At 42.6% G+C, this 25,915-nt stretch overlaps 1 protein-coding gene across 3 annotated transcripts in view; it reads left to right on the forward strand.

Annotated features, from left to right (window-relative positions):
* ADGRL1 (adhesion G protein-coupled receptor L1) overlaps positions 1 to 25,915 on the forward strand; it is a 465,551-nt gene that overhangs the window by 394,654 nt on the left and 44,982 nt on the right. For all 3 annotated transcript variants that reach the window (XM_069766790.1, XM_069766789.1, XM_069766791.1), the window contains 6 exons: positions 4,436 to 5,254; positions 20,161 to 20,460; positions 21,344 to 21,447; positions 21,613 to 21,798; positions 23,797 to 23,835; positions 24,008 to 24,191. In XM_069766790.1, the coding sequence (XP_069622891.1) occupies positions 4,436 to 5,254; positions 20,161 to 20,460; positions 21,344 to 21,447; positions 21,613 to 21,798; positions 23,797 to 23,835; positions 24,008 to 24,191 (1,632 nt within the window). The remainder of the gene's footprint in view (positions 1 to 4,435; positions 5,255 to 20,160; positions 20,461 to 21,343; positions 21,448 to 21,612; positions 21,799 to 23,796; positions 23,836 to 24,007; positions 24,192 to 25,915) is intronic.

Consider the following 25,915-nt stretch of genomic DNA (forward strand, 5'->3'; position numbering starts at 1 on the left):
TAGGGGCCCCGACTGTTCAGACACCTGTCCATGGGAAAAAATATATATAATTGTCTAGCTCAGAAAGGGGGTCCACACCCCTGTCTGTACAAAATACAAGAAACTACCAAAACTATAAAAATGAGCAGGAGCATAAGTTGGTCTATGTGTAATGTATAAGAACACGTTTACACTGTGGCCATTTCACAGACAAAGCCCAAGAAAAAAACAAATTGAGCAAATACCCTATCGTAAGTAGATAAGTAAATGGTAATAGTACATGTAAATAAGTTAGAGTACTTAGTTATCGCTATTTTGATTTAAAAAGCATAAACGCGATCCCACCACGACAAGGTGTCCCCAGTCGGGATGGCCCTAGCCTGTCTGTAGTATTAAAACTTCTTACATATGGGTCTCTCAGAGTTAGAAAGTAGAAGTCTGAAAGGAGCCTTAAAGTAGTCCATATACAAAAAATTACCCGTGATGGCAGATTTTGACCATTCATCGTTTGGAAATTATGCGTGAAGTCTCGTTCTCCATGGTCAGTGGCAAACTATTTTTCAGTCCTTGTCTGCTAAAGATACCAGGCTGAATTAATTTGCTTCTTCAAACAACCCCATTCTATTAATCTGACCCGTTGATATAGTAGGATCATTGTATGAATGATCCGATGGATTGATGGCGAAATTCTGGCCGATTGTAGTCTTATGTGTATGGCCAACCATAGACGATATACTTATCGGCAGATTGGGAAAGCTTTGATGGGATCTGTCAGCGATTTATCTTCTATGATCTGCAATATGACTTAAATTTAATTTTTTTAGAGATCCCACCAAATTGTCTTGAAAGCTCCACAGTTTATTAGGCAAAGGAGAATGAGTATTTTATGTAAGTAAAATCAAAACCAGAAGTTGAAAAGTATTCCATACTGTCCCTCACAGAAAAGAAGGCTAGCTTCAGCATGGTGGCCAGGGAACAACGAAGGTTGCATTAGTGTTTTAGAACCACTAACAGATGGGAAAAAAAACTTTAGGTACATTATTTAACAGAATAAAAGTACCACACAGTGAAGAGTAATATACGCTGTCCAGGAATTACTGAATAAATTGTGCTCTAAAATAACATGGGTGAAAAAAAAAAGAGTGATGTCAGTTTTAATGGACAATACGACCTCCCATCATCCCAGACTCTTTAATGTGCCATGTATGGTCTGACTGCAAGTAAGAGGTAGCCACTTGAGAATTGCAAAAGATTTTACAATGTGCCGGTAATGTGTTTATTGGGTACGGCCGCTGGTCAGTTCCATTTGTAAAGACATATTAGCTCAAAATAGCTGACCTCAGGAGTCTACGGAAAAGAATGAGAAATGAATAACATGGGGGACAGGAGAACAAGTACTTCATTTTATATATGGGATAACCTGCCTGCTCCTACTTCTCTGTGACCGGAATGTTCTGGCCGGGGCTATCGGTTGGAGAGGTGATTGATTGTATAACAAGTATAAAGATACACAAATCCAAATCTTCTCATTGCCAATGTGTAGCCATCAGTTTCCCTTTATTCACCCTCTTAAATCCTGACCATTCATCCATAACATGAAGCAGTGTCCTTAATGACCTAATCTCATGAATAACCAGGTCACTGCACCCCACAAAATCAACACACTCTTTTCAGCTGCTGTCATCATTCGTATGACCCATGTGGCATCAAAGTGCTACATACCTGTCAACCTTATAAATCACTTCCAACTCTTGTCAGACTCATGACCTGAATGGCTGAAGGGTATCTTCACACCCTGGCACACCAAAAGCAGGGGGCTCGTAGACAAAAAAAAAAAGTAAGGGAAGGAGTGCTAAAATGTCAAATAGATCTGAGCCAAGAGCTGTGTAAATCCAGGGTGTCATTCAACACACGTTACAAGGTTACAATATGAAACTTTCATATTAATGCACAGGAAAGGTCAATACACAATTGCATCTTGATGCCACCCCAACATAGCTACCAAGTCATAGATGCACTGAGCTGTGTCCGTTCTTTGATTCCCATTCCTAAAGGACGCGGCATCATGCAACGTTGTGTGCTGTATCCCAACGAGGAAAAATAGCTGTCTGTCAAACTCTAACATGTTCCCTGACCCGTCAGTATAACAGAGGAACCCTGTTCATTGATTGCTACCAAGCATGCCGTGTCACGTAGCATACCAAATATCCATTGTGGCCATTTCCTCTAACTAGAACATGCAACATCCTGATGATTTAGTAATATTGCCCATAGTATAGCGTAAGGAAGGCAGATCAGTTTGAGATAAACATGTGATACAGGGAATAAGATCATTAGTTAATGTCCTATAATATCACAGTAATAACATCTTGTATTACTTTGGAAATCTATCGTAATGGCTTCAGTTCGTAACAGAGCCAAGACACCTATGAAATTCTGAAAGGATCCCAACATATCCTGATGAATTCCATCGCCTTATAATGGGCTCCATCATGTTCCAGTTGGGGGTTCTCGGTATGCTTCACATCACGAATAACATTACAGATTGATAAGTATCGGATACCATGATGGAAGCTGAAAATCTTCAATAGTATGGCTATTTCCTATTCAATCTATGATTGTTGGTGGAAAATCTGAAACCCTAGAGAAAAGATTTTCACGTTATTAGAAATGATCGAATATATATAGGAGAGGAACAGAGCACACCAGATTTCAGGCCATGTGGAGAAATTGGAGCCAGGGAATAAAGTCAGTTTAGACAACCCTATCATGTGCGTAAAACCTATGACCTCTTAATATTAGGCGCAGGATCTGACCACTGACCAGCAAATTTAGCTAAACGATGTCCATCTGGATATACTGGATGATTGTTGGGTTGACCACATTCCATCCTGAAGAACACTGAAGCCAGACATAGTTGGCTTTTCCAAATTAAAACCTACCCATCACCTACTCACAGTAGAGTCAGTCATAAGGAGGCCATTTACATTCCCGAAGCTACCTCTGCTGTGTATATGTGATATGTTCTCCATTGGGTGTCCTGTTTATCTGGGTTGTAAATTAATTATTCTAATAATGGGAAACTAAATTTTCAGGGACATGAGATTAACCTATAAGAAGGGGTGTTCTTTTAATGGGTTCCCTTATATAAAGGGGCACATTGGCACAACAGGACTTTCCTTCATTCGGGATACTTGTTTGCTGCAAGAATCTATTTCACTTAATCAATATTTCAGTTCAACAGGATAGTGGACGCCAATTTCATGTACCCACGATGCAACTCAGCAGGTCTCTTTCTTGCGTCTCACACCTCATGGCTGTTTAATCAGCTCCCCTCTAACCCAATTAGCTTTCAGGATCCCAGCCTGAGCAGCAACAGAGACCCACAGTGGGGGGAGGTCAATCACCAATGGTGCATGATTGGCTGTAAGAATGATATGTGACCTCCAAAATTTTTTTTATTATTATTATTTTATTTTACTATTTCTCCCCCCCCTAGCAGCGCTGCCATGGCAATAAATGTCATTTTCTGTTACTGCGGGGATGGAGAAGATATAAGTAATGAGGAAGAGGAGGGGGAGAGAGAGAGAGTTGTTTATGAGATGGGGGAAAGAGGCACTTCCTTAGGGGACAGAAAAAAAAAAGTTTTCTCAGCACTGAGAAGAAAATAGAAACTCCTAACCAAGAATTAGCTCATTAGATGATCTCAGGATGATATAGACTGTGACTGTAGTTGGGTAGAACAGCGAGGAGAAAGCTTATGATAACGGGAAGGAAACTTAAAAGGGATCACACTTCAAGAAAATATATATAGAGAGACAGATTTTTTTTAGTTTTATCCATTAGTATCCTTTAGTGATGGACAAAGTGGAAAAAAGGTTTTCTAGAAGACATTAGAGCGGTGGGCAAAATGTGGGAAATTTCGGGTATCTTGGAAAACCAGATTATGATAACAAGTTATGATAGACATACGTTAAGCGTGGGAGTATTCTGAGATTAGGAGAGGGTCTTCTTTTCTGATTCTCTCTCTTAATCTTCTTTCCTTTTCATACCCTTCTCACTCCCCCCAGACTCATCCTCCTATGATCACAGGGTTAATACAGGGGGTGTAGAGAGAATGCGCAGCTCACAACAATTTTTTTTCTCTCTCCCCTCCTGCCCCTGTCTCTTCCCTCTCTTTTTCTACATTCGTTTTATCATTCAATGCTCATCCACCATCTTTAATCCTCTTCCAATTTCTAATTTCATCATGACGATTTTATTAACATTTTAACATGGGTCATCCTACTCAATTGATTTCTTCCTTATTTCTTTTATGTACCACTTATCGAATTGTCGAACATTTTTAATTTCTGCTTCTCTATCACTCATCCATTCATGGTTTTACCGTATCATTTCCTTCCACGTTTCCTTTCTTCCTCCCTCTATCCTTTCCCACGTCTTTCCTTCCTCACAGTTTTCGTCTGCCCGGGAATGTTACAAGAAATTCTAGAACCCACTTCGACCCATGAATCTGAACACCAGTCAGGAGCGTGGTGTCGAGATCCCCTTCAGGCTGGAGAGCGTCTCTATGTTATGCCGTGGATCCCCTATCGTACTGATACATTAACAGAGTATGCATCATGGGAGGACTATGCTGCTGGCCGTCACACCACTACGTATCGACTACCAAGTCGTGTGGATGGAACTGGTTTTGTAGTATATGATGGGGCTGCCTTTTATAACAAAGAACGTACACGTAACATTGTAAAATACGATCTTAGGACACGGATCAAGAGCGGAGAGGCCATTATTTCCACAGCTAATTATCACGATACGTCACCATACAGATGGGGTGGTAAAACTGACATAGACTTGGCTGTGGATGAGAATGGTTTGTGGGTGATCTATGCTACAGAAGGAAATAGTGGGAGGCTGGTGGTCACCCAGCTTAATCCATATACCCTCCGTTTTGAAGGCACATGGGAGACTACATATGATAAGCGTTCAGCATCCAATGCTTTCATGGCTTGTGGGGTCCTTTACGTGTTGAAATCAGTCTATGCAGATGATGATAACGAGTCTGCGGGAAACAGGCTAGAGTATGCCTTCAACACCCATCGGAACAGAGAAGAGCCATTAGGAATGAATGGAGCCAATGGACTGGATTTTCCAAATCCATATCAATATGTGTCATCTGTTGACTATAACCCAAGAGACGGACAACTGTATGTCTGGAATAACTACTTTCTTGTACGTTATGCATTGAGGTTTGGACCTCCGGACCCTGCAGAAGGTTAGTTTTGTGGAAAAAAATGTTTATTAAGTGGAGACCTTTGCATGTTGGTTGAAGAATATGAAAGATTCACATGATATCCATTGTTATCAGTGTTAAATATGCCGTTGCAAATATACTCCATTATCAGACAATACCTACTAGAAAAGCAGAGTGAAAGCTCTTGAAGGGTCCTAAAACCTTACATAAAGAGCACATTTAGTTATAACCTAAATCTGAACCAAGACACAACTGCATAGCCTGATGAGACGCCTTAACTGGAAATTTAAAGCCATTTCTTCCAGTGTATTGTGCCAATCACAGGGCCTTTTCATAGGAAAATATGATAGCAGCTGGCAAAAAGAAATTGGAATAGAAAGGTCTCAGTAATTCAGAATTTCTAAAAGTCTTTTGTTTCATCACAGTTGGAAAAAGGTATATAAAAAAAGTAGACAAGAGAAAAAAGTACAGAGACTAAAAAACGATTGATAAAGTTCACGGATATTCCTAGTAGAAAAGAAGCTACAAAGGCAAAAAGGGTCATTTATGACGGCAAAAGTCATTTTCTATCTTAGCATGATACTTGACAGCTGCTGCGCTGTATATAGCTTCATCTGGCACGTTGGGGTCTTTTGCAAAGAAACAGTATTTCGATAAACAGTAGATAATGTGCACATTTAAAACTGAATTTGACTGAAAACCTGAAATGCTTTGAACGTAATACCAGTTAAGCCGACAACCTCACTTTTCCTCCATACCATATTTTCTTAACTCTCCAATGATTAAGAGAGTTGTTATGGTAAATTATCAACCTATGGTGCAAAGTGAAATTGCTCTGTTTCATGAGGAAGAAAGTTGACCATTGAATAAGCCTTGCCACATGACATCTGGCCAAACTAGAGTCTTCTTCAAAAGGAAAGAAGTTCCATCTACACACAGCTGTTTGGGGGTTTATGCTCTTCATCAGTGCAGTTCTCAATACTGGTTGGTCAGGTGAAAGGCCTTTGATGGACATCTAGGCGATACTGTTTCTCCTTGTGAAATTGACAAGCTGGAATAAGATTTATAGGCTAGAAAATGTTTTAAATGTAAAAGGTATGCAAATTAACCCTCTTCCCGAGAGAAAGAAATTTGAGCACTAGAGAGACGGCTTACTTCATCTTACAAGAGAGCTAAGGCTACTTTCACACTAGTGTCGTTTTCAATACGTCGCAATGCGTCGTTTAGGGGAAAAAACGCATCCTGCAAAGTTGTTTGCAGGATGCGTTTTTGCCCCATAGAGTAACATTACCGACGCATTGCGACGTATTGACACACGTCGCAACCGTCAGTTCTGTTCATGCGCCGTGTTGTGGCGGACCATCGGGAGCAAAAAACGTTAAATGTAACGTTTTTTGCCACCGACGGACCGCTTTTTCCGACCGCGCCTGCGGAACTCCGCCCCACCTCCCCGCATCTCACAATGGGGCAGCGGATGCGCCGGAGAAATGCATCCGCTGCACCCGTTGTGCGGTGGATCAAACGCTAGCGTCGGAATCTCGGCCCGACGCAATGCGACGGGCCGAATCCGACGCTAGTGTGAAAGTAGCCAAATTTGCCTACCTTTTTCAAAGCGAGCATTGTCAAGTCTATAACTCTCCATGTGCCAACTTGGCACTTTCACAAGAAATAGTATTCCCCTAGGATAGCTGTGTTACCCTTCGGCTGCAGAAATCAAATAGAGTGGTCACCCTAGACTTTCTTTTCTTAACTTTTTGTCTTAAAAAGGGCTCTGAAGAGTTGAAGGACCATTATTTTGTTAGTCTGGAAAAAAATTCGCAGTTGAAGACCTTATTCCCTCTGTCAGGTCTGCCAGCACAGAACTGTCTGAAATAACTATCAAATAACTTTAAGGGGGTTCTGTAGCATCTCTCATTTTCATATTGGGTGCTGAGAGATACCTCTTCACACCATGCGGGACAATTTGCTTAGGCAAATGATGGATACTTGACAAGTATTATGCTTGTGTCCCATTCAAATTAATAGGACTTCTGTACCATACCTTCCCGGTATCTGATAATAACTCTCAGAGCCCAATGTGGAACCACTTTAACCTTAAAACTTTTGAGATTTTAAGAATGATCATGCTTTACGTTGCTTTTTAATTTCCTTTTTATTTCTTTGTGTTCTGTTCATGACATTATGATCAGAATTCATGCCACGCTCTAGAGATAACCTGTGGAGGTAACCTTAGAAAAACTTTATGATGCCATATTACAAGGATTAGTTGGGCTGACTACTATCCAAGACTAAAAGTTAGTAATAATGTTTATTTTCATGTTGTTGAGAAGGTAACTCTATAGAGGTGTATCCCACCTATATTGTCCATAAACTTGTCCATTATTACATTGATGAACTTATTGAAGTATGTATACGCCGGGTCTTACATTCACCAAATTTTCTGAATGAAAGATCTACTTCCAGAAGAAGCAGGGTGGATAAGGTTTACAAAACCTCATAAGGATACTGTGCACTTATCCTGGTAGTGAAAGCCCGAATTGTGGCTAATATATTGAAGGAGAACTTTCCTGTAAAACATTATTCTGTGTGATTGTTAGCTGTAGATGTCCTACCAAAAATTCTTCTATCGGTTCTTCAGAGATGCAACTTGGCATACTTAACATTTTATTCTATTCTCTTTCTCAGCTTTCTCTTAAATATTATTAGTCATTGTTTCCTCCATCTGAAGAAAAATATTATCTCCCATGATCACTCTTTATGACCTAAAACAATGGCAAGTTAACCCGCCATTCCAGTAGGAAGTTCTTGCCAGAAGGTTACGACTGCCAAGGCTACACCTGTCATGTAATCCCAGCTAATGAGGACTGCTTTGAAATAGTTCAACATTTCGAGGATTTCTATCTCATCATAATAAATATCACATAGCAAAGTGTTACTGAGTCTTTTTTTCTAATGTATATTCTCCACTTGTGTTTTCTTTGTGTACATGGAAAGGATGTTAGTTACAGATAACAGATTCATGTTATGCTCGGGGAACTGTCTGATTGATTTGCTAAACTTCTGCCTGCATTCTGAATCTTCTGCGCCCCTGTACTGCCCTTGAGTCCTTCAGCCATAACGAAATAAACCTGACCTATTGTTCTAGTATAGCCCAATCTGAAAGACACGCGCTCCCGTGGCATTGTTAAACAAATATTATCTTACAGCTGTCAACCTTCCCTGATTCCGGGGACATTCATAGCGTTTAAAGGTTTCCTCTGTCAATGCCCTGTCAATGCCCTGTTTTTAAGTAATGGACGACTGTACAACTCTGGTTCTTTGCTTTCTACGAGGATAAACTCGATATGGTATAATTCGCTTAATTAAACGTAAAAAAGACAGTACAACAATAGTCAGTGCCGTTATTCTTCACACCCTATGCTGCAACTGTAAAAAAAATTATAGCCTAGCTCCATTTATCTAGACTTTTTGTTTTGGCTACGAAAATCTTTCCTGTTTAATACCAAGACACATGTAAAAAATGGCCATTGGGAACCCAGCCTTAGAGTAATGTATATCCCACTCCCAATGGGTATTATTAAAAAGAAATGTCCAGTCTTAACATTTGTATTGCCCACAGTGGGCATTATTAGCAAGATTATCGTGTACAGTGTTCCAATAATGAGAAGCATTTTCTCTACATGCCAAATATATTTTTAATTAATTGGAGTTTTTTTTTACTATAGATGAATATGTTGTCTACACAATTGCGAGACATATTAACTAGATTATCTATGACAATTTTACCAATTTTGAATTATAATTTCATATAAATAGAATGGAGGGGTGCCTGGATTGCATGATCCCACAACAGTGGGCGAGGTTCATGTTTGTCAGTAAAATGTTGTAATTGTATTATATTCCCATTTCCTTTAAAAGTAAAATAGGTAAAATTGCAAAGTGCTTGTAAAAATGAGCAATTTTGCAATTTACCTATTATTAAAAATCCATAGGGATTTTAATTCTACTGTGTACTGGTCGTTGTTTGGGCTACCATTCACCTCCTTAGTTTATTAGAAGTTGTTTCCAAGTTAGGGAGTGGAAGCTTTTTTTGCTTTAGCTTCTTTGAATCTGGCTGGATCGCTGGATCTGATGCTGCAGCAATAAAGCTGCATATGAAAGCAGCATGGAAGAATGTACATTTTGGATCATGGAACTGGTTTGCACTGTCAATCTTCAGGAGCACACCATTCCCTGGCAAGCAGGAAGCCAGGAGACAACAGAGTAATGTGCTCCTGGAGAAAGTAAAATAAAAAGAAATTTTGAGCCATGAGCAAATGAATCCGAGTGGAACTGAATTCTACTCTAATTTTACAAAAACAAAATGTGTAATGAAGGCACAGATTCAGAAAAATGGTACACACTAGCCACCATTTTTCTGACTTACCATGGGCCATCATTAAGAAAATCTAAAAAAAAAACTGCACTCACCTTACGGCTCATCTCTCTGGCTCCTCTATTCCTCGCAGTCACCTGTTCAGTCCTCGTTGCATCTTCTGATCCTCATTGCGAGAGCTGAAATTCACGGGCCTCTCACAGTTGGGACTCCTAGCTCGGAGAAGGTCTGGGATACTTCTGCGCATGTGCGCAAGGTTGTGGTGCATGGCGTTGAAGTTCCAGTTCAGTGTGAGCGGCACCGGAATTCAGCGCTTGCGGCAGAAATCAGAAGATACAAAGAGAGCCGGACAAGTGACATGGACAGTGTGGATAACAGTGGTCGGAGAAGTGAATGGTAAGTTGAGTATAAGGATTTATTATTTCTTACATGTTACTTTTATCATGCTTGATGGTCTGCAGAGATCCCAGAGCAAAATAATGGACAATAAATTCACGGAGAGTAACTTATCTGCAAATATAATATTCTGGGAAAATCCATGCAAACAGGCAAGTTTGAATTTTGCCTCATCCACTTGTTAGGTACGTGGTTGTGGAACCACTGTGCTATGGTCCTGGGAGAGCCTGGAAGGGTGTCACTAAAGGTACCGTCACATTAAGCGACGCTGCAGCGATCTAGACAACGATCCCGATCGCTGCAGCGTCGCTGTGTGGTCGCTGGAGAGCTGTCACACAGACAGCCCTCCAGCGACCAACGATGCCGGTCCCCGGGTAACCAGGGTAAACATCGGGTTACTAAGCGCAGGGCCGCGCTTAGTAACCCGATGTTTACCCTGGTTACCAGCGTAAACGTAAAAAAAAAAAACCACTACATACTTACATTCTGGTGTCTGTCCCCCGACGCTGTGCTTCTCTGCACTGACTGTAAGCGCCAGCCGGAAAGCACACCGGTGACGTCACTGCTGTGCTCTGCTTTCCGGCTGGCGCTTACACAGTGCAGAGAAGCACAGCGCCGGAGGACAGACACCGGAATGTAAGTATGTAGTGTTTTTTTGTTTACATTTACGCTGGTAACCAGGGTAAACATCGGGTTACTAAGCACGGCCCTGCGCTTAGTAACCCGATGTTTACCTTGGTTACCAGTGAAGACATCGCTGAATTGGCGTCACACACGCCAATTCAGCGATGTCTGCAGGAGTCCAGTGACGAAATAAAGTTCTGGACTTTCTGCTCCGACCAACGATGGCACAGCAGGATCCAGATCGCTGTTGCCTGTCAAACTGAACGATATCGCTAGCCAGGACGCTGCAACGTCACGGATCGCTAGCAATATCGTTCAGTGTGACGGTACCTTAAGGGAACACCTGACTCTTCACTAGAGCCCCTAATTGTGGGGTTAGATTTGGCTCCAGGTGAACACCAGGTGCTACTCCAAGACAGACCCATGGAGCCGTGACAGCTCACTCCCAAGGGGGACAGGGCAGCAGGACCGGCCAGGAACTGGTTAGCAGGATAGTACAGCTGGAAGACCGGTGTTGGATCAGGCACAATTAAGATTGGTATACATGGGAAGCCACTGGTACGGGATCACAAATACAGGTTCCATCTGGGATGGTGAGGTGAGTGGCACAGGTGCGGGTCAAACAGATCAGGATCAGGATTAGACACAGGCAGGGCGGATTCAAGTTTGGGTTAAGCAGGACGGACTGAAACAGGAGTAGACAGGATGGACGGCATCAAAGATCTCAGGTATGGGGACCTAACAATTAGCAAGTAGGATACACACTGAATCACAAAGTTTGCTAAGGCACCTCTCAATAGGAGAGGATGCCTTATATACCAGACCTCTCCTAGCTATTGGCTGGGGACATTTTTAGCAAAGTGTGTGCTGGCCCTGTAAGAGGCCAGGAGCTTGCGGCTCGCCCTAAGCACTCTCCCAGGAAAGCTGTGTGACATGCATGCATGCTCCAGGGAGGGAGCAGATGCCGAGGGAGCAAGGTCAGGTGAGTGCACATGCCGGCGTACCTGCAGGTGGAAAGGAGAGAACACATGCAGGGTCGCCGGCACTGCTATAACAGTACCTCCCTCTATTCCCCCTCTTCTTCAAGCCAGCTAGGAATTTCTGAAGAAGTCACGCATGAAAATTTTCTTAGTGTGCCCACAACGTCTCTTCAGGTTCAAATCCCTTCCAATCGACTAAGAAAAACTTTCTTTAAGGCTAGGATATTTTTTACTTCAAAGATATACTCGGAGCTGATGGGAGCAGGCATGACATCGGGAATCTTCAAGAAGGAACCCAAGATGACCGGGTTTAGAAGGGACACATTGAAGGATTTGGGTACTCGTAAGGAGGCTGGCAACTTCAACTTATAAGATACAACATTAATTTGCTTGATGACTTCAAAGGGACTGATGAAGCAAGGACCTAACTTATAGGATGGGATTTTAAGATGGATGTACTTAACAGACAACCACACCTTATGTCCAAGATGATAACAAGGTGGAACCAAGCATCTCTCATCCACATGCTTCTTCATACGCACAGATGATCTTTCTAGAGTGGCTTTAGTGTCCTTCCATATTTTCGGGAAATCCTTAGTAAAATCATTGGCTGCTATTACACCAAAGGCAGCCATCAACAGAAGGGCAATTCCTGGCTGTTGTCCAAAAACAATAAAGAATAGAGAACTTACTTAATTGTTATAGGAGAATTCTGCCCATGGTAAGAGTTTGACCCAATCAGCATGATGTGCGTTAGTGAAGTGCCTTGGGAAGTTGGCCAGTATCTGGTTGACTCCCTCTACCAGGACAACGTTCAGAAGCTTGCACAAAGCCACCAGAATCTGGATGTGAACTAGACACATCAGTCGGACACGATGTGGCTTGGGAATCCGTGAAGATGGAAGATGTGCTGAATTAATTTTTCTGCCAGTTCTGGAGTGGACGGAAAGACTGGCAATGGGGTGAAATGTGCCATCTTCGAGAAACGATCCACCACTACCCAGATAACAGAACAGCCTAAGAACACAAGTAGATCTGTAGCAAAGGAAATTAAGTCAGATGAATGGCACTCACCGGGCTTGTTTTCAAACTTTATTGGAACATCTTCTGCGGGAGAATGGGAACAGGGGTTCAGGAATGACGATGGCCGTTTCGCGCAAATGCGCTTCAACGGGTCGCACCATTGTTTAAGCTGTGCAGATTTTTCTTCTTTTTTCCTCCATATGTGAGATCTGTAGCAAAGTCCATAGCAACAAGCTGCCAGTGAGCCGAGGGCACAGGGAGTGGTAAGAGTCGTCCAGAAGGGAGTTGCCTAAAAGTCTTTGTTATCGGCACAGGAAGGGCAGGCGGAAACAAACTCCATGATTTCCTTACGCATGATTGGACACCAGTAGTGACGAGATATGAGCTGCAAAGTCTTTTTCTGCCCGGCATGTACCGTGGATGATTGCCCCCATTGCAGAACTCGCCTCTTGTATAATTCTAATACCAAAATCTTTCCCGGTGGAATTTGAGACAGGTTTACCGGAACCACAATAACCATCTTGGATCGCTCGATGATGAGCTGAGGTTCTTCCTTTTGATCGGCGGGCAGGAAGTAGTGGTAAAGTGCATCAGCTTTGACATTTTTCTCAGCAGGCTGAAAATGAAGAATAAAATCAAAATGGGCAAAAAATAGCAACCACCTGGCTTGACGTGGGTTCAGTCTTTGCTTAGGCTGTAGATAGGCCAGGTTCTTGTAGTCGGTATAAATGACGACAGGATGGACTGCTCCCTCAAGAAGGTACGTCACTTCTTAAGAGTCATCTTAATTGGTAACAAGTCTCAGTCACCAGTCCAGTAGTTGCGCTCAGGGGCAGAGAAGGCCTTGGAGAAGAAACCACAGATCACCATAGGGCCGGAAGGAGACTTCTGGGTAAGAATGGCTCCAGCCCCAGAAGATGAGGCATCTACTTCCAGAAAGAACTGTTTGTTCACGTCTGGTCCATGTAATACTGGAGTGGAAGATAAGGCCAGCTTTAAGGAGTGAAAAGTGTTCTCAGCTTCTGGAGTCCATACCTTCGATTCAGCATACTTATGGATCATGGCGGAGAATGGTCCGGGATAAGAAATGCAGAATGAATTGCCGGTGTAGTTGACGAATCCCAGGAATCACTGGATAGCTTTAACACCGTCAGGATGCGGCCACTAAATGATGGAAGACAGCATTTCCAAATCCATAGCTAGGCCTGATTTTTCAAAGAGACATTTCTCAAATTTAGCATATAGGTATTCTCTGAGTCACTGCAGGACTTGACAGACATTGCGCCTATGAGAGAGCAGGTTTGTGGAGAAGATCAAGATATTGTCCTGGTAAACCATGACACAAGTGCAGAGGAGGTCTCGAAATATATCATTCACAAACTCTTGGAAGAATGCTGGGGCATTGCTGAGCCCTAGCGGCATAACTCGGTATTCATAATGACCATCCCAGGTGTTGAAAGCTGTCTTCCATTCATCTCCTCGACTTATCCGGATAAGATTGTATGCTCCACCAGATCCAATTTGGTAAAAATAATAGCACCTCTTAGGTGGTCAAACAGCTCCGGAATCAATGGCAACGGATACTTGTTCTTAATCGTGATCTGATTGAAACCTCTATAATTGATGCAAGGTCCTGTCCTTTTTATTTACAAAGAAGAAGCCAGCTTCAGCTGGAGAAGAGCATTTCTGAATGAAATTCCTAACTAAATTTTCCTTGATATACTTGGACATGGCTAGAGTCTCTGCTTGTGACAGCGGGTAAATACGGCCTCTTGGAATTGAGGATCCCAGAAGCTGGTCTATAGAGTAGTCGTATGGCCTATGTGGAGGTAACATGTCTGCTTATTTTTGGTCAAAGTCGTCCACATGTGACCAGTAGGCAGATGGTAATCCCGACACAGAAGATTGTGCCACCGGTTGCTGGACCAGTCATACAAGTACAAGACACGTCTCATGATAAGACTGACCCCAGAGAAGCACCTCTCCAGATCTCCAGTCCAGGACAGGCTCATGCATGTGGAGCCACGGAGGGCCCAGAAGAAAACGAGAAAGGCTAGGAAAAACATAGAAGGAGATCTTCTCAGGGTGCAGCATTCCTATCTGGAGCTCTACTTGTTTGGTAACCATGAACAACAACCGATGCAGAACAGTGGACAAACAGGGACCCAGGCAAGAAAATAGGTGAAAAATTATATAATTTTATTGGTTATAATGCAATGTGGCAACAATATTCCACAATAAAATAATAAAAATCAAAACGCACGTCTGCAGGACAGAAATATGGAAAATATATGCATACATAATTAATTCAAAAATCTATTTAAAAAAACCCTAAAAAAAGGCATATGTAATATAACTTAAAACCCATATACTGTATATATAAAAAAATTGTGTAATTACATAACAATAAAAATATAAAATATATATCAAGTGTGAGGACCATATATATTGTCCCAACAAGTGCAATGTGATATCAATAAAGTGCAAGGGACAACCAGTTCCTAATGTAACCAACACTCTATAAACTATAAAGCGAAAATAGTGCATTAAAAAAGCAAGTGAAATTTGCATAGTATAATGGGTTAAATATAAAATGGTATACCTTTCAGGGGTTAATAGATCCAGCATACACGCGCCCCAACTGCTTGGTAACCAGCCGAACGTCTTCCGATAAGGGCTTCCCATCGACAGATGACACTAGCAATGGATCTTGGAGTGGTCGAACGGGGATCTAGTAGCGATCTACCCTTGCTTGCTGTATGAAGTTCTTGACCACGTGGGATTCCAGATATGCCGTCTCAACAAACTAGGAACCTCCGCAAGACACAGATACAGTCGGAATCAGTGGCAGACAGGAATTGCTCTCGCCCAGTGCAGCCTCTCCCAACAACCATAGACTAGAGAGTTTTCCGGTTTCTTGGGACAGGAGTGAATGAGATGACCAGTTTCTCCACAGTAGAAGCACAACTCATTGACTCAATGGATCTCCTGCCGGCCCCACATTGTCGATTTGCATAGGTTCTAGAGAGGATGCAGAAAGCTGAGGAGTGAGCAGCCTTTGGAAGGATGGAGCCAGACAAAACGGATTTCTTTCACAAACTGTTTCTTGGGAGGCCTACTAGAATTGGAGGTCAATTCAGATGGCCAGGGAAACTAGATTGCCCAGTTTAGTAGGAATGTCTCGGCCTGCTTGTTCATCCTTAATTCTTCTGGGCCATCCTTCCCAGATGGTGGCTACCAGTGCCTCGTTGTTCCAGCAGAGTTCAGAAGTCAGGGGGTGGAAACAGACTTTCATATTGGCGTACACACAGACTGGCCTGACATAGTCGGATGAGGGAAGAGGCAGCAGAAGTAACTCGGCCCAGGTTCATCAAATATCTTGCAGAATGCCTTCAGGAAAGTTTGCAGGTCTGAGATTATTACATCTCATCTCTCCCACAAGGCATTGAGCCATGCCAAGACCTCTCCTTCAAGATGATACAGTAGAAAGGCTACCTTCGTCAATTGACTCCAAAACCTATTGGTCAGATATTACAGGTCTTCCAGAGAGATTTTCTTTTTTTTACCATAAAATGCTCCAGCTTAATTGACAGAAGTCTCAAACTTTAAACCTCCAACTGTATGTCGCATCTCATGAATTTTAATGTGGCTTCTGTACCTAAATTTGTTTGAAATCTGCATTCCATGCATGTGATGGGGTTTTCACAACCCTATCGACAGGCATTATAAATTTTATATGAATTTTCAGTTCCACCATAACTACTTAATTCCCAGAGATTCTCTATGGAAAAGTTGAGGAAAGACAATAAGCCTAAACCTCGTTCCGGTCAGACCCTCCGATTTCTTAACCCATAGTAAAAATATTTAAAAGGGAACTGTACTTTCAGCATGTTCTGCATAAATCCATGGCACATGCAAACATAAGAAACTTTGTAATGTATCTCATAAGAAAAACACACTCTTTTCTCCACTTATGAGCTATTCCTTGGTTAGATCCAAAGGAAGTGCTCGGATGAAAAATCACAGTTGGGAAGAAATTTAGGGGACTTAGAAAGTTCGTGAAAAATCCAGCGCTTGTTTTCAGTGTGAATGAAAACAAAGACTTTTATTGAAACATCCAAATTAAAATTGTAAAAATGTTAAAAAACAGGATATCCTGAGGATAGTAGCAAAAACCCTACGCATTTCGGATCGGCATTTGTGTACGGTTCTTATTCATGGCCAAGAATTGTATTCACAGTGAAAACAAGTGCTGTATTTTCACAAACTAAAGGTACCGTTACACTAAACGACTTATCAACGATCACGACCAGCGATACGACCTGGCCGTGATCGTTGGTAAGTCGTTGTGTGGTCGCTGAGGAGCTGTCACACAGACAGCTCTCTCCAGCGACCAACGATCAGGGGAAAGACTTCTGCATCATTGAAACTGTCTTCAACGATGCCGAAGTCCCCGGGTAACCAGGGTAAACATCGGGTTACTAAGCGCAGGGCCGCGCTTAGTAACCCGATATTTACCCTGGTTACCATTGTAAAAGTTAAAAAAAAAAAAACACTACATACTCACATTCCGATGTCTGTCACGTCCCCCGGCGTCAGCTTCCCGCACTGACTGTGTCAGCGCCGGCCGTAAAGCATAGAACAGCGGTGACGTCACCGCTGTGCTCTGCTTTACGGCCGGCGCTTACACAGTCAGTGCAGAAAGCTGACGCCGGGGGACGTGACAGACATCGGAATGTGAGTATGTACTGGTTTTTTTTTTTTAACTTTTACAATGGTAACCAGGGTAAATATCGGGTTACTAAGCGCGGCCCTGCACTTAGTAACCCGATATTTACCCTGGTTACCAGTGAACACATCGCTGGATCAGCATCACAAACGCCGCTCCAGCGATGACAGCGGGTGATCAGCGACCAAAAAAAGGTCCTGATCATTCCCCAGCGACCAACCATCTCCCAGCAGGGGCCTGATCGTTGGTCGCTGTCACACATAACGAGATCGTTAGCAGGATCGTTGCTACGTCACAAAAAGCGCGACATTGCATCAATATCGTTAACGATATCTTTATGTGTGAAGGTACCTTAAGTCTTGCCTCTGTGCCGCTTTTCCTTGTGAGATAACAAAATAAAGTTTGACAACTTGATTAGGACTAGAAAAGTCTAGGCCCCAGATCAGAGCAGAGATCATTTTGTCTGAAAGTCTCATATTTACTTATGACGATGTTGTCCAAGACAGCAAACCTTCACAGACCAACCATGAATGGCAAGCGAATCAGAAAAAAGCTGTTGTAAATCCCCAACACTCTAATATTTTTTTATGTATCAGTGTGAGAGCTTGAAGCCTCTAGACCCCAATACACAATATGTAATAGTGTGCCCCGAATTTGTAGTACTGGTCTCAACAAATGGGGCAAATTAACCTACTGGGGTCCATCAGGCTCCAGTGTCTAGATGCAACCACCCCCTCTAGTCAAATCCCTAATTTTTTAGACAACGGCTGTAAAACAGGAAATATATCTACAACGACGGCAACGTTTCCATGTGGATAATTATTTCCATTGTTATGAATATCGCTGAACATGTATTTTCAGTGGTGTTTAATCAGAAGTAACAAGAAAAAATGAAAACAATTCCTATAATTATGGATTTTCGATGTTTTTAGTAACAGACGTGGAGCAAATCGTTGGTGGAAACTTTCAGCTGTGTTTCTCTTTAGAAACTGTCCGTTGCCTGCCTTCTCCACAATATTCATGAGTTCATATTTATTTCTAGTGCATTCCTAAAATCCAATAAAACTGTTAATCCTCAGCTTTATTATGCTACGGTAATAGAACGGGTGCAGTCGTAGTAGAAGAGCCACTGGCTATAGGGAGATGTTGCCTGAAGTTATTTGATTCCCTTATAGAGGACATTTAATACCAACTGAGACGCATCGTACGGTGCCAAGGCTCCCGGCTGTGTATTTTAAGAGGCTGGTGCCTAGAGCAACTACGGTAGGAATCTGTAGAGAACTGGCTTTATATCCATTTTCATTTTTGAGTGGTGGATGGAGTAGAAGAGTGGTGGGTGATCATAAGCAAGTGACAAACTTGATTTCCTCAGCTCATGCATGGACGTGCTCATAGATCGGTGTGCGAGCTCAGTGCAAAGTCCGCTGCTGATTGCAGAAGGGAGCACTTCAGAGCAGTGTTTAGAGCGATCGGTGGCGGTCTCAGGTCTGAGACCCCTGTGATCCAGAGATGGGAGGCTATGTAACCTAGTAACAGACCTCTGTCTTGAATGGAGCAGAGGTGGACATACTCTACCGCCACTCCATTCATTGTCAATGGGACCACAGGGAAAAGCCATACACAGTACTTCCACTTTTTCGGAAAACCTCATAGACAATTAATGGAGTAGATGATGAACATGTGCTCCTCCACTCCATTTAAGTTAGGGGCTCAGAAAAGCTTGGTTCCGGGGAATCCAGAGCAAAGCTCGATTCTGGGATTCCAGAGCCCTTATATTAGGATTGTGTGAGGTCCTAATAGTCAGACCCCCTGTAATCAGTACACCATCCACTATCCTTTCGATGGGAGATAACATCATGTTGGGTAACAAGGGTCTGCTTACTTGGACTGACGGCACTTAAACATTACCGATCAGAAGTCGTTTCGTAGCGTGTTTACACAGGCAGACAGAAGTAAGCAATGTGCAGTGCGCGATCTGCAATAGATCGCTCAAAGGTGGCCAAATTTGTCAGAAGGGCGAGTCCTGTGACAATGCACCTTAGAAAACAATGATTTTCTGACCTGTGCAAACAATAATTTCACCCGACGGACGAGCGCTTTGCTCGTTTATTAGGTGATTGGCAGCCTGTTTATACTGAAAGATTATTGTGAAACGAGCGTTTCTTCATTCCCAATTATTTTTCAGTATAAATGCAGCTTAACCATTTAAGCCCCTTTGCAGCACATTCCCTGTTTATGAGGTAGATACGTTGCTGACAGCGGATATTTTTTAGGCCGCATAACAGATCCAATCAGCCAGTGAATGGGACAACATTTGCTCATTGCCAGGCTGTCAACAATTACTCAATCAGGCTGCCATGTTTACATGGGCCAAATATTGGGAACGAGCATATATCACCATTAAGCCAACGTAAAAAGGGCCTTTTTCTGTTTATTCCCTCTCCAACTACGACCTGTAGAAGAAAAGATGGGTGAGCACAGCGGCTCAGTGGTTAGCACTGTTGCCCTGCAGAGAAGGGGTCCTGATTTTGATGGTTTTCATTTGCGTGGATGTCCTCAGGCTAATAAAGGTTCCTCCACACTGTAAAAACTTATTGAGAAGCTAATTTGGAATTTCGATTGTGAACCCAATGGAGATGACTCCTTACAGCACTGGCGAATATGCACAATAGAAATTATTAAAATAAATATCCACAAGGAACAGAATAGTGGAAATATTACTGGATTGATACTCTTTCACTATTTCTTTTACCTCTTCCAGTCTTATAATACATTTCTTGTTTTGCTTCTCATACTCTAGGTCCCGTTACTCCCACTCCAGCAGTGGTCACAGTTACTCTACCTCCGCCTCCAGTGACAGTTACTACTTTACCTTCTGCCACCACCACTGTCCGCCGGCAACCCCTCACAACACATCCAGTGGGTGCTATAAATCAAATAGGCCATGATCCTCCTACTCCTGGTACACGGCGTCCTCCCCCTTCTAACCAGAATTCACATCCAGAAATTTTTTGCCCGGCCCGTGAGGAGAGGAAAGTACAATGGCCAGCTACCCAGCAAGGCATGCGAGTAGAAAGACCATGTCCAAAGGGCACACGTGGTAAGTAGACGTCTAAGGCATTTTAATAGTCATTTTGAAGATTTATGGAGAGTTGAAACTGATTACAGTTACAGTTAGCCATGTTGTCCATAAACAATATATGAACTCATCAGTTTCATTGACCACCTAGCGAGAATGGGGATATCCTGACCCTCTCTAAAGAGCCGATGTTGGTGGAGAAAATGGTCAGCGTGTTGTATTTCAACATGTTCATTCCTTTTGTTCTCAAGCAAGACGAGCCACTCTCAGGGGTTTCTAGCAGGACATTTTTACCCTCTCTCAATTGAGAACATGTGCTTGTTGGATATGTGGTGGTTGGAAGGACCATCAGCTATACATGGTGTATGGCTACCTTAAATTTTACCATAGTTGATGTATCATCGTATCATAAAACTACACAATTATAGCAGATTATGTACAAACAACACCCTCCACCAAATATGACTGATCCCCATCTATTTACAGATATAGAAAAAAATTGGCGCGCACTCGGTATTCTAAGGGAGCGAGGTGGAGGTGTAACGGACTGTAAAAGTCCCAAACTAACAGAGGGAATAGAATACACCGCACTCTTTATATGCATCATCTATTTATGATGCAATAATAGTGAAAATTTATTAAGGACATTAAACATAGGATTCCATAAGTTGAAAGTGACCAGAAGTTAAAATGACGTTTCGGCTCTTCCCGAGCCTTAACCATATAATCGCTTGGTACAAGATAGATGGAGAGTAGAAGGAAGTCCCTTGAGGTTGGTGAGTAAACTCCTCAGTAGCGTTATTATAGTATGCCTATGTCGTATATAGTCCCAAGTGTAGGATCTTGGTAATGTGTCAGATGAGCGGCGCTTCGTTCTCTGTAAGTTCTCCCCTCTTTTCCTCAGGCATTGCCTCTTTCCTCTGTTTGCCCACACTGGCCATCTGGAACCCTCGAGGCCCAGATCTAAGTAATTGCACTTCTCCCTGGGTCAATCAAGTGGCACAAAAAGTGAGTAGATGCCACACTCATGCAGAGCATGCTTTCTTTTTTTGGCCATTATTTTACTACTTGTCTCTTTTTTATGTTTGTGTTATTCAACGTGTCAATGGTTCTAAGGTCATATTTTTGTCTCCACAATTAACGCTTGGCTCCTATTCTATAATCTCCTCTCAGATTAAGAGTGGAGAGAACGCCGCTAACATTGCAGGGGAATTAGCCCGTCACACCCGTGGACAGATCTATGCAGGTGACGTTACGTCATCCGTACGTCTTCTAGAACAGCTGGTTGATATTCTTGACGATCAGTTACAAGCCCTAAGACCAATTGAACGAGAGAGTGCTGGGAAGAATTACAATAGGGTGAGTAGAGGTGCCTCCAACTATTAATTTATCTTACTCATCTACTCGATGGCTAGTGGTTGCTAATTCATCTAATGCTCATTCCCCTCGCAAAATCAGACTACACAATGCCCATACTTATGAGTCAATGACCATTAAAACACTACATACATGCTAGCCACCTTAGGGAGAGACCCAAGTTGGGCTAAATGTAGCGGGACGAAAGAGACCGAAAAGCCCTCTACTTAAAGGAAATACATAGTGGATCCGCAGCATTGCACGCTTGGCGGTTCCAAGCGCTGTGGATTAGACAGGGGTGGAAAGAGATGATTTGCATAGCTCCGCCTACTGCAAAGGATTCTGGGTAAACCTGCTATTCTTTGTATTATGCTGCTTGCAAGTACTTTCCGTTTCATTAAAACACTGACACCTCGGGTGCAGCCATCTGATTAGCAAACAGGATAAGGCTCTCAACTAATGGCTGCTCTGTCCATTTTGCGTTAGCAAAAAAAAGAATCCATTTTTATCCATGTCATGGTCCATCTTTCGTCCGTTCATGATCCGTGTCTCCGTTTCGCGTGCTCAGTTTTTCTCATACATAAAAAAGAAAGAAGATTTCTCATGCAATTCCTAGCAAGTGATTAATTTTTAAAGGGGTTGTCCAGTCTTAAACTACAATTCCGTTGTGACTCTGTGTGAATACAGACTTGTGAATCCTTACATTGCGCGTACTGCACTCTGTAAGGATTCTCCAGCACCGGGAACAGGAGATCACATTCCGACTAGACATGTCCGGCCTCACTCTATACATTTGTGTTTTGCGAGGCTTTGCACGTCTAGTCAGCATGTGACAAATCAGATATTTGCTGTCACGCACCCTCTGACCACGATGCAGAAGAATCCTTACAGTGTGCAGTGCACTTAATGTGAGGATTCACAAGTTTGCAGTCACATGGACTGACAGCAGACTTTTGACCGTAAAACGCCTTTAAGGACATATTTAAGGACAACAGTAGGACATGTCTCCGTTTTATTTTTTTGCCAACTATCTGTCCCTTCTCCACACCAAAGTATAGATGCGAAGCACAAGAACACATGTTTTACGTTGTGTATTTTGACAAAGCATTTTTAATACGCGCACATAGGCACAGACCGGTCAATCCAGGGCAGCGGGCGAAGAGAAGCTGCCGGGGACCAGATTCCCATACGGCTCGGACGACAGCAACCTTTAAAGTATGTTTTTTTCTGTAACACCGCCGTGTTTCAGAGTCAAATATAAGTGGCTGAGATCACACAGCCACAGCCTGGTACATGTAGTCTGTGGATCGGGCAGCACGTGTCAGCTATCAGGTTCCCTTTAAACAAGTACACAAAAAATGAATACAAAATTTTAATAAGAGAATAAAACACCCAGTGGAAACCCAAACTTAGGCCTCATTCACACCTCCTTGTTTCACGCACATGTTCTACCCATGTTTTCCATGGATAGGACACACACCTTATGTGGCCGTTCACATTTCCATTTTTTTTTGGAGACCAATTATCCGCAACAAAAAAAACCCATAACCGAAACGTGTTCTTCTGATCCGATTTGTGGATCAATATCACCCATTCAATAGGTCTGTGAAATACAAATGACACCATCCATGTTGCATCTGTGTGCTGTCAATAATGGAGAGGAAACGCTTGAAAATGTGTGTTTTTTCTGCCAACGAGATGGCACGCAGAGGGTAAAAACAGAGACATGGCTGAAAAATGGATAAAAATATGATAGAAAAAAAAAACACTGATCACAATCAATCCAAAAAAAAAAGCTGACGTGACATTGAGGCAGCTGGACCATTCTGTACATCCTTTGGCGCACAGAACGAGGGGAATTTGCAAGCTTTGCATTGGGCGTCGTGTCGCATGTGTGAACATTGTTGTTCTCTGATTTTCCCCGAATACATAAATTATTCTGCTGCTGACCTATAGGTGCATTATGCATGCCGGTTTTTAACCCTTTTTATTATTTTACAGATGCACAAGAGGGAGAGAACCTGCAAGGATTACATCAAGGTAACGGAGGATATAGTAGTGTTATATCCGATGTTGTGCAGGTTCTAGCATTACTATTCTGGGGACGCGCTCTGTGCCGCGTACAGTCATATCCAACCCGCATTACTGTATCCCAGCAGGTAATAGTTACTGGTGAGGACATTCTTATTCTGCGTCTATCTTATTTGTGCAGGCGGTGGTGGAGACAGTGGATAACCTTTTACGCCCAGAAGCGCTACCCTCATGGAGAGACATGAATGTCACAGAGCAAGAACATGCGGCTACCATGTTACTGGACATACTGGAGGAAGGGGCTTTCCTGGTAGCTGATAATGTCAAGGAACCTGCACGATTCCAGACTGCTAAGCCTAATGTTGGTGAGGCACCAGTACAGCCATTACTCTAGGAATATTAACAAAAAAATATGAATATTACAAACTAAACTTCTGGCAGAAATAAGAATATTTTACGATGAGGGATTAAAATTATTGATGAACTGATTCCCACTCGCATCATATGGTAGAGGGTCATTATCAAAATCATTGCATTGCATGGGTGAACTCCTTCAATGTTGTGGACCTCCTGACCACCCACAACTATGCTCAGACGACGTGAAAGCAAAAAAAAGTGAACATAACTTGACAAGTTGGAAACTTCATAGTTTTAAGGTTGAAATAAGACACAAGTCTATCGAGTTCAACCTGGAACCTAACATGTTGATCCCGTGGGAGACAAAAACTCCATGGGACAGATGCTAATTGCCCCATATTAGCGGAAAAATTCCTTCCTGCTTCTGCTCCGCAGACAAATTCTTGGGATCAACGACCCATCACCGAATCTAGTACCTATAATAACCTTTAATAATATGGCCCCAATTCATCAAGATTGGCAATGTTCATGCCGGTCTTAATGAGGGATCATATTGGAGTCAGGACGCTACTGATTCATTGACAGGCGCACACCTCTTAATGAATCAGGAACATCTAATGAGAGGAGTGTGCCTTGACACAAATCAAGGAATGGAGTAAAATTTCCGGTGTAAGGAATGCAACAGTTTGGTCTGCACCCGTTCTGCCCCAGTTCTGCCCATTTTGGCAGAGCTGGGCAAACTTGCATAGAAATATCAAAAATTGCAAATTTTTGTCTCAACTTTGAGCAAAAAATTGTGACCTTTCAAAGTGATTTCCACCAGAATTCTGGTGTAATCACTTTGATGAATGGGAGTGTATATTTTTCAATGTTTTTGCTTTCCTACCGATGAACCTGTTAGGTTATAGGTTGAACTCAATGGACTTGTGTCTTATTTTAACCTTTAAAAAACTATGAAGAAGGGCATCCAGGACTTTCTTGTACTTGGGCAAGTTGTTGCCTCTAAGCAGCAGGAGAACCACCAGATGGGGACCACTGAGCAACACTCTTTCTTAACCAGTAACACACATATCTACATATTGGGTCTTTAAAAGTATAGTATTTCATCAAAATGTTTTCCTGTGGAGGTCTATTAATGGGACTAGTCATCAGAGACACCAGCTAGTCACCCCAAGTCTGGCTTGCAGTACCTCTAGCAAACATCTGATCTTCCTAAGGAAATCTGCAGCCAGTCTCCTCCTCTGCTGTGGCTAGTCTAGGGGAACTGAAGCTATACATAATGGGGAATTCAGATGATTGTTTGTCATGATGATACAAAGATAGGTCAAATCCTCCATAACGGAAGCCAATCGCAGAGTCTCAGGCAGATGAACCACCTCTATGAAGTCTATATGCCAAAAATTCAGCTTATTTCCCCCGCCTTTCTGTAAACACATTGCCAAAGCAGATGCAGGCGGCCGTAGAGTCTCTCATCCTAGAGAATCGGGCTGATTATGCAAATGACACTTTGATCAAACTCTGATCCAGGTCACAGTGTGATCCAATTCTCTCGGATGAGAAGATGGAGAAAAATGTCTCCATCTTCTCCATTCTGTCATGGAAATTGGACTTCACTAAGATTTCATTCGAGTGCAGTCCGATGGTTTCCACGCACTAATTGACTTGAGTGGCCGAGTGTGATCCGAATATCGGATCCAACTTGGGCAAACAGAAATTTTTTTCCTTAGATAGC

Source organism: Ranitomeya imitator, chromosome 4 (assembly GCF_032444005.1).
Source record: "Ranitomeya imitator isolate aRanImi1 chromosome 4, aRanImi1.pri, whole genome shotgun sequence".
NCBI lineage: Eukaryota > Metazoa > Chordata > Amphibia > Anura > Dendrobatidae > Ranitomeya > Ranitomeya imitator.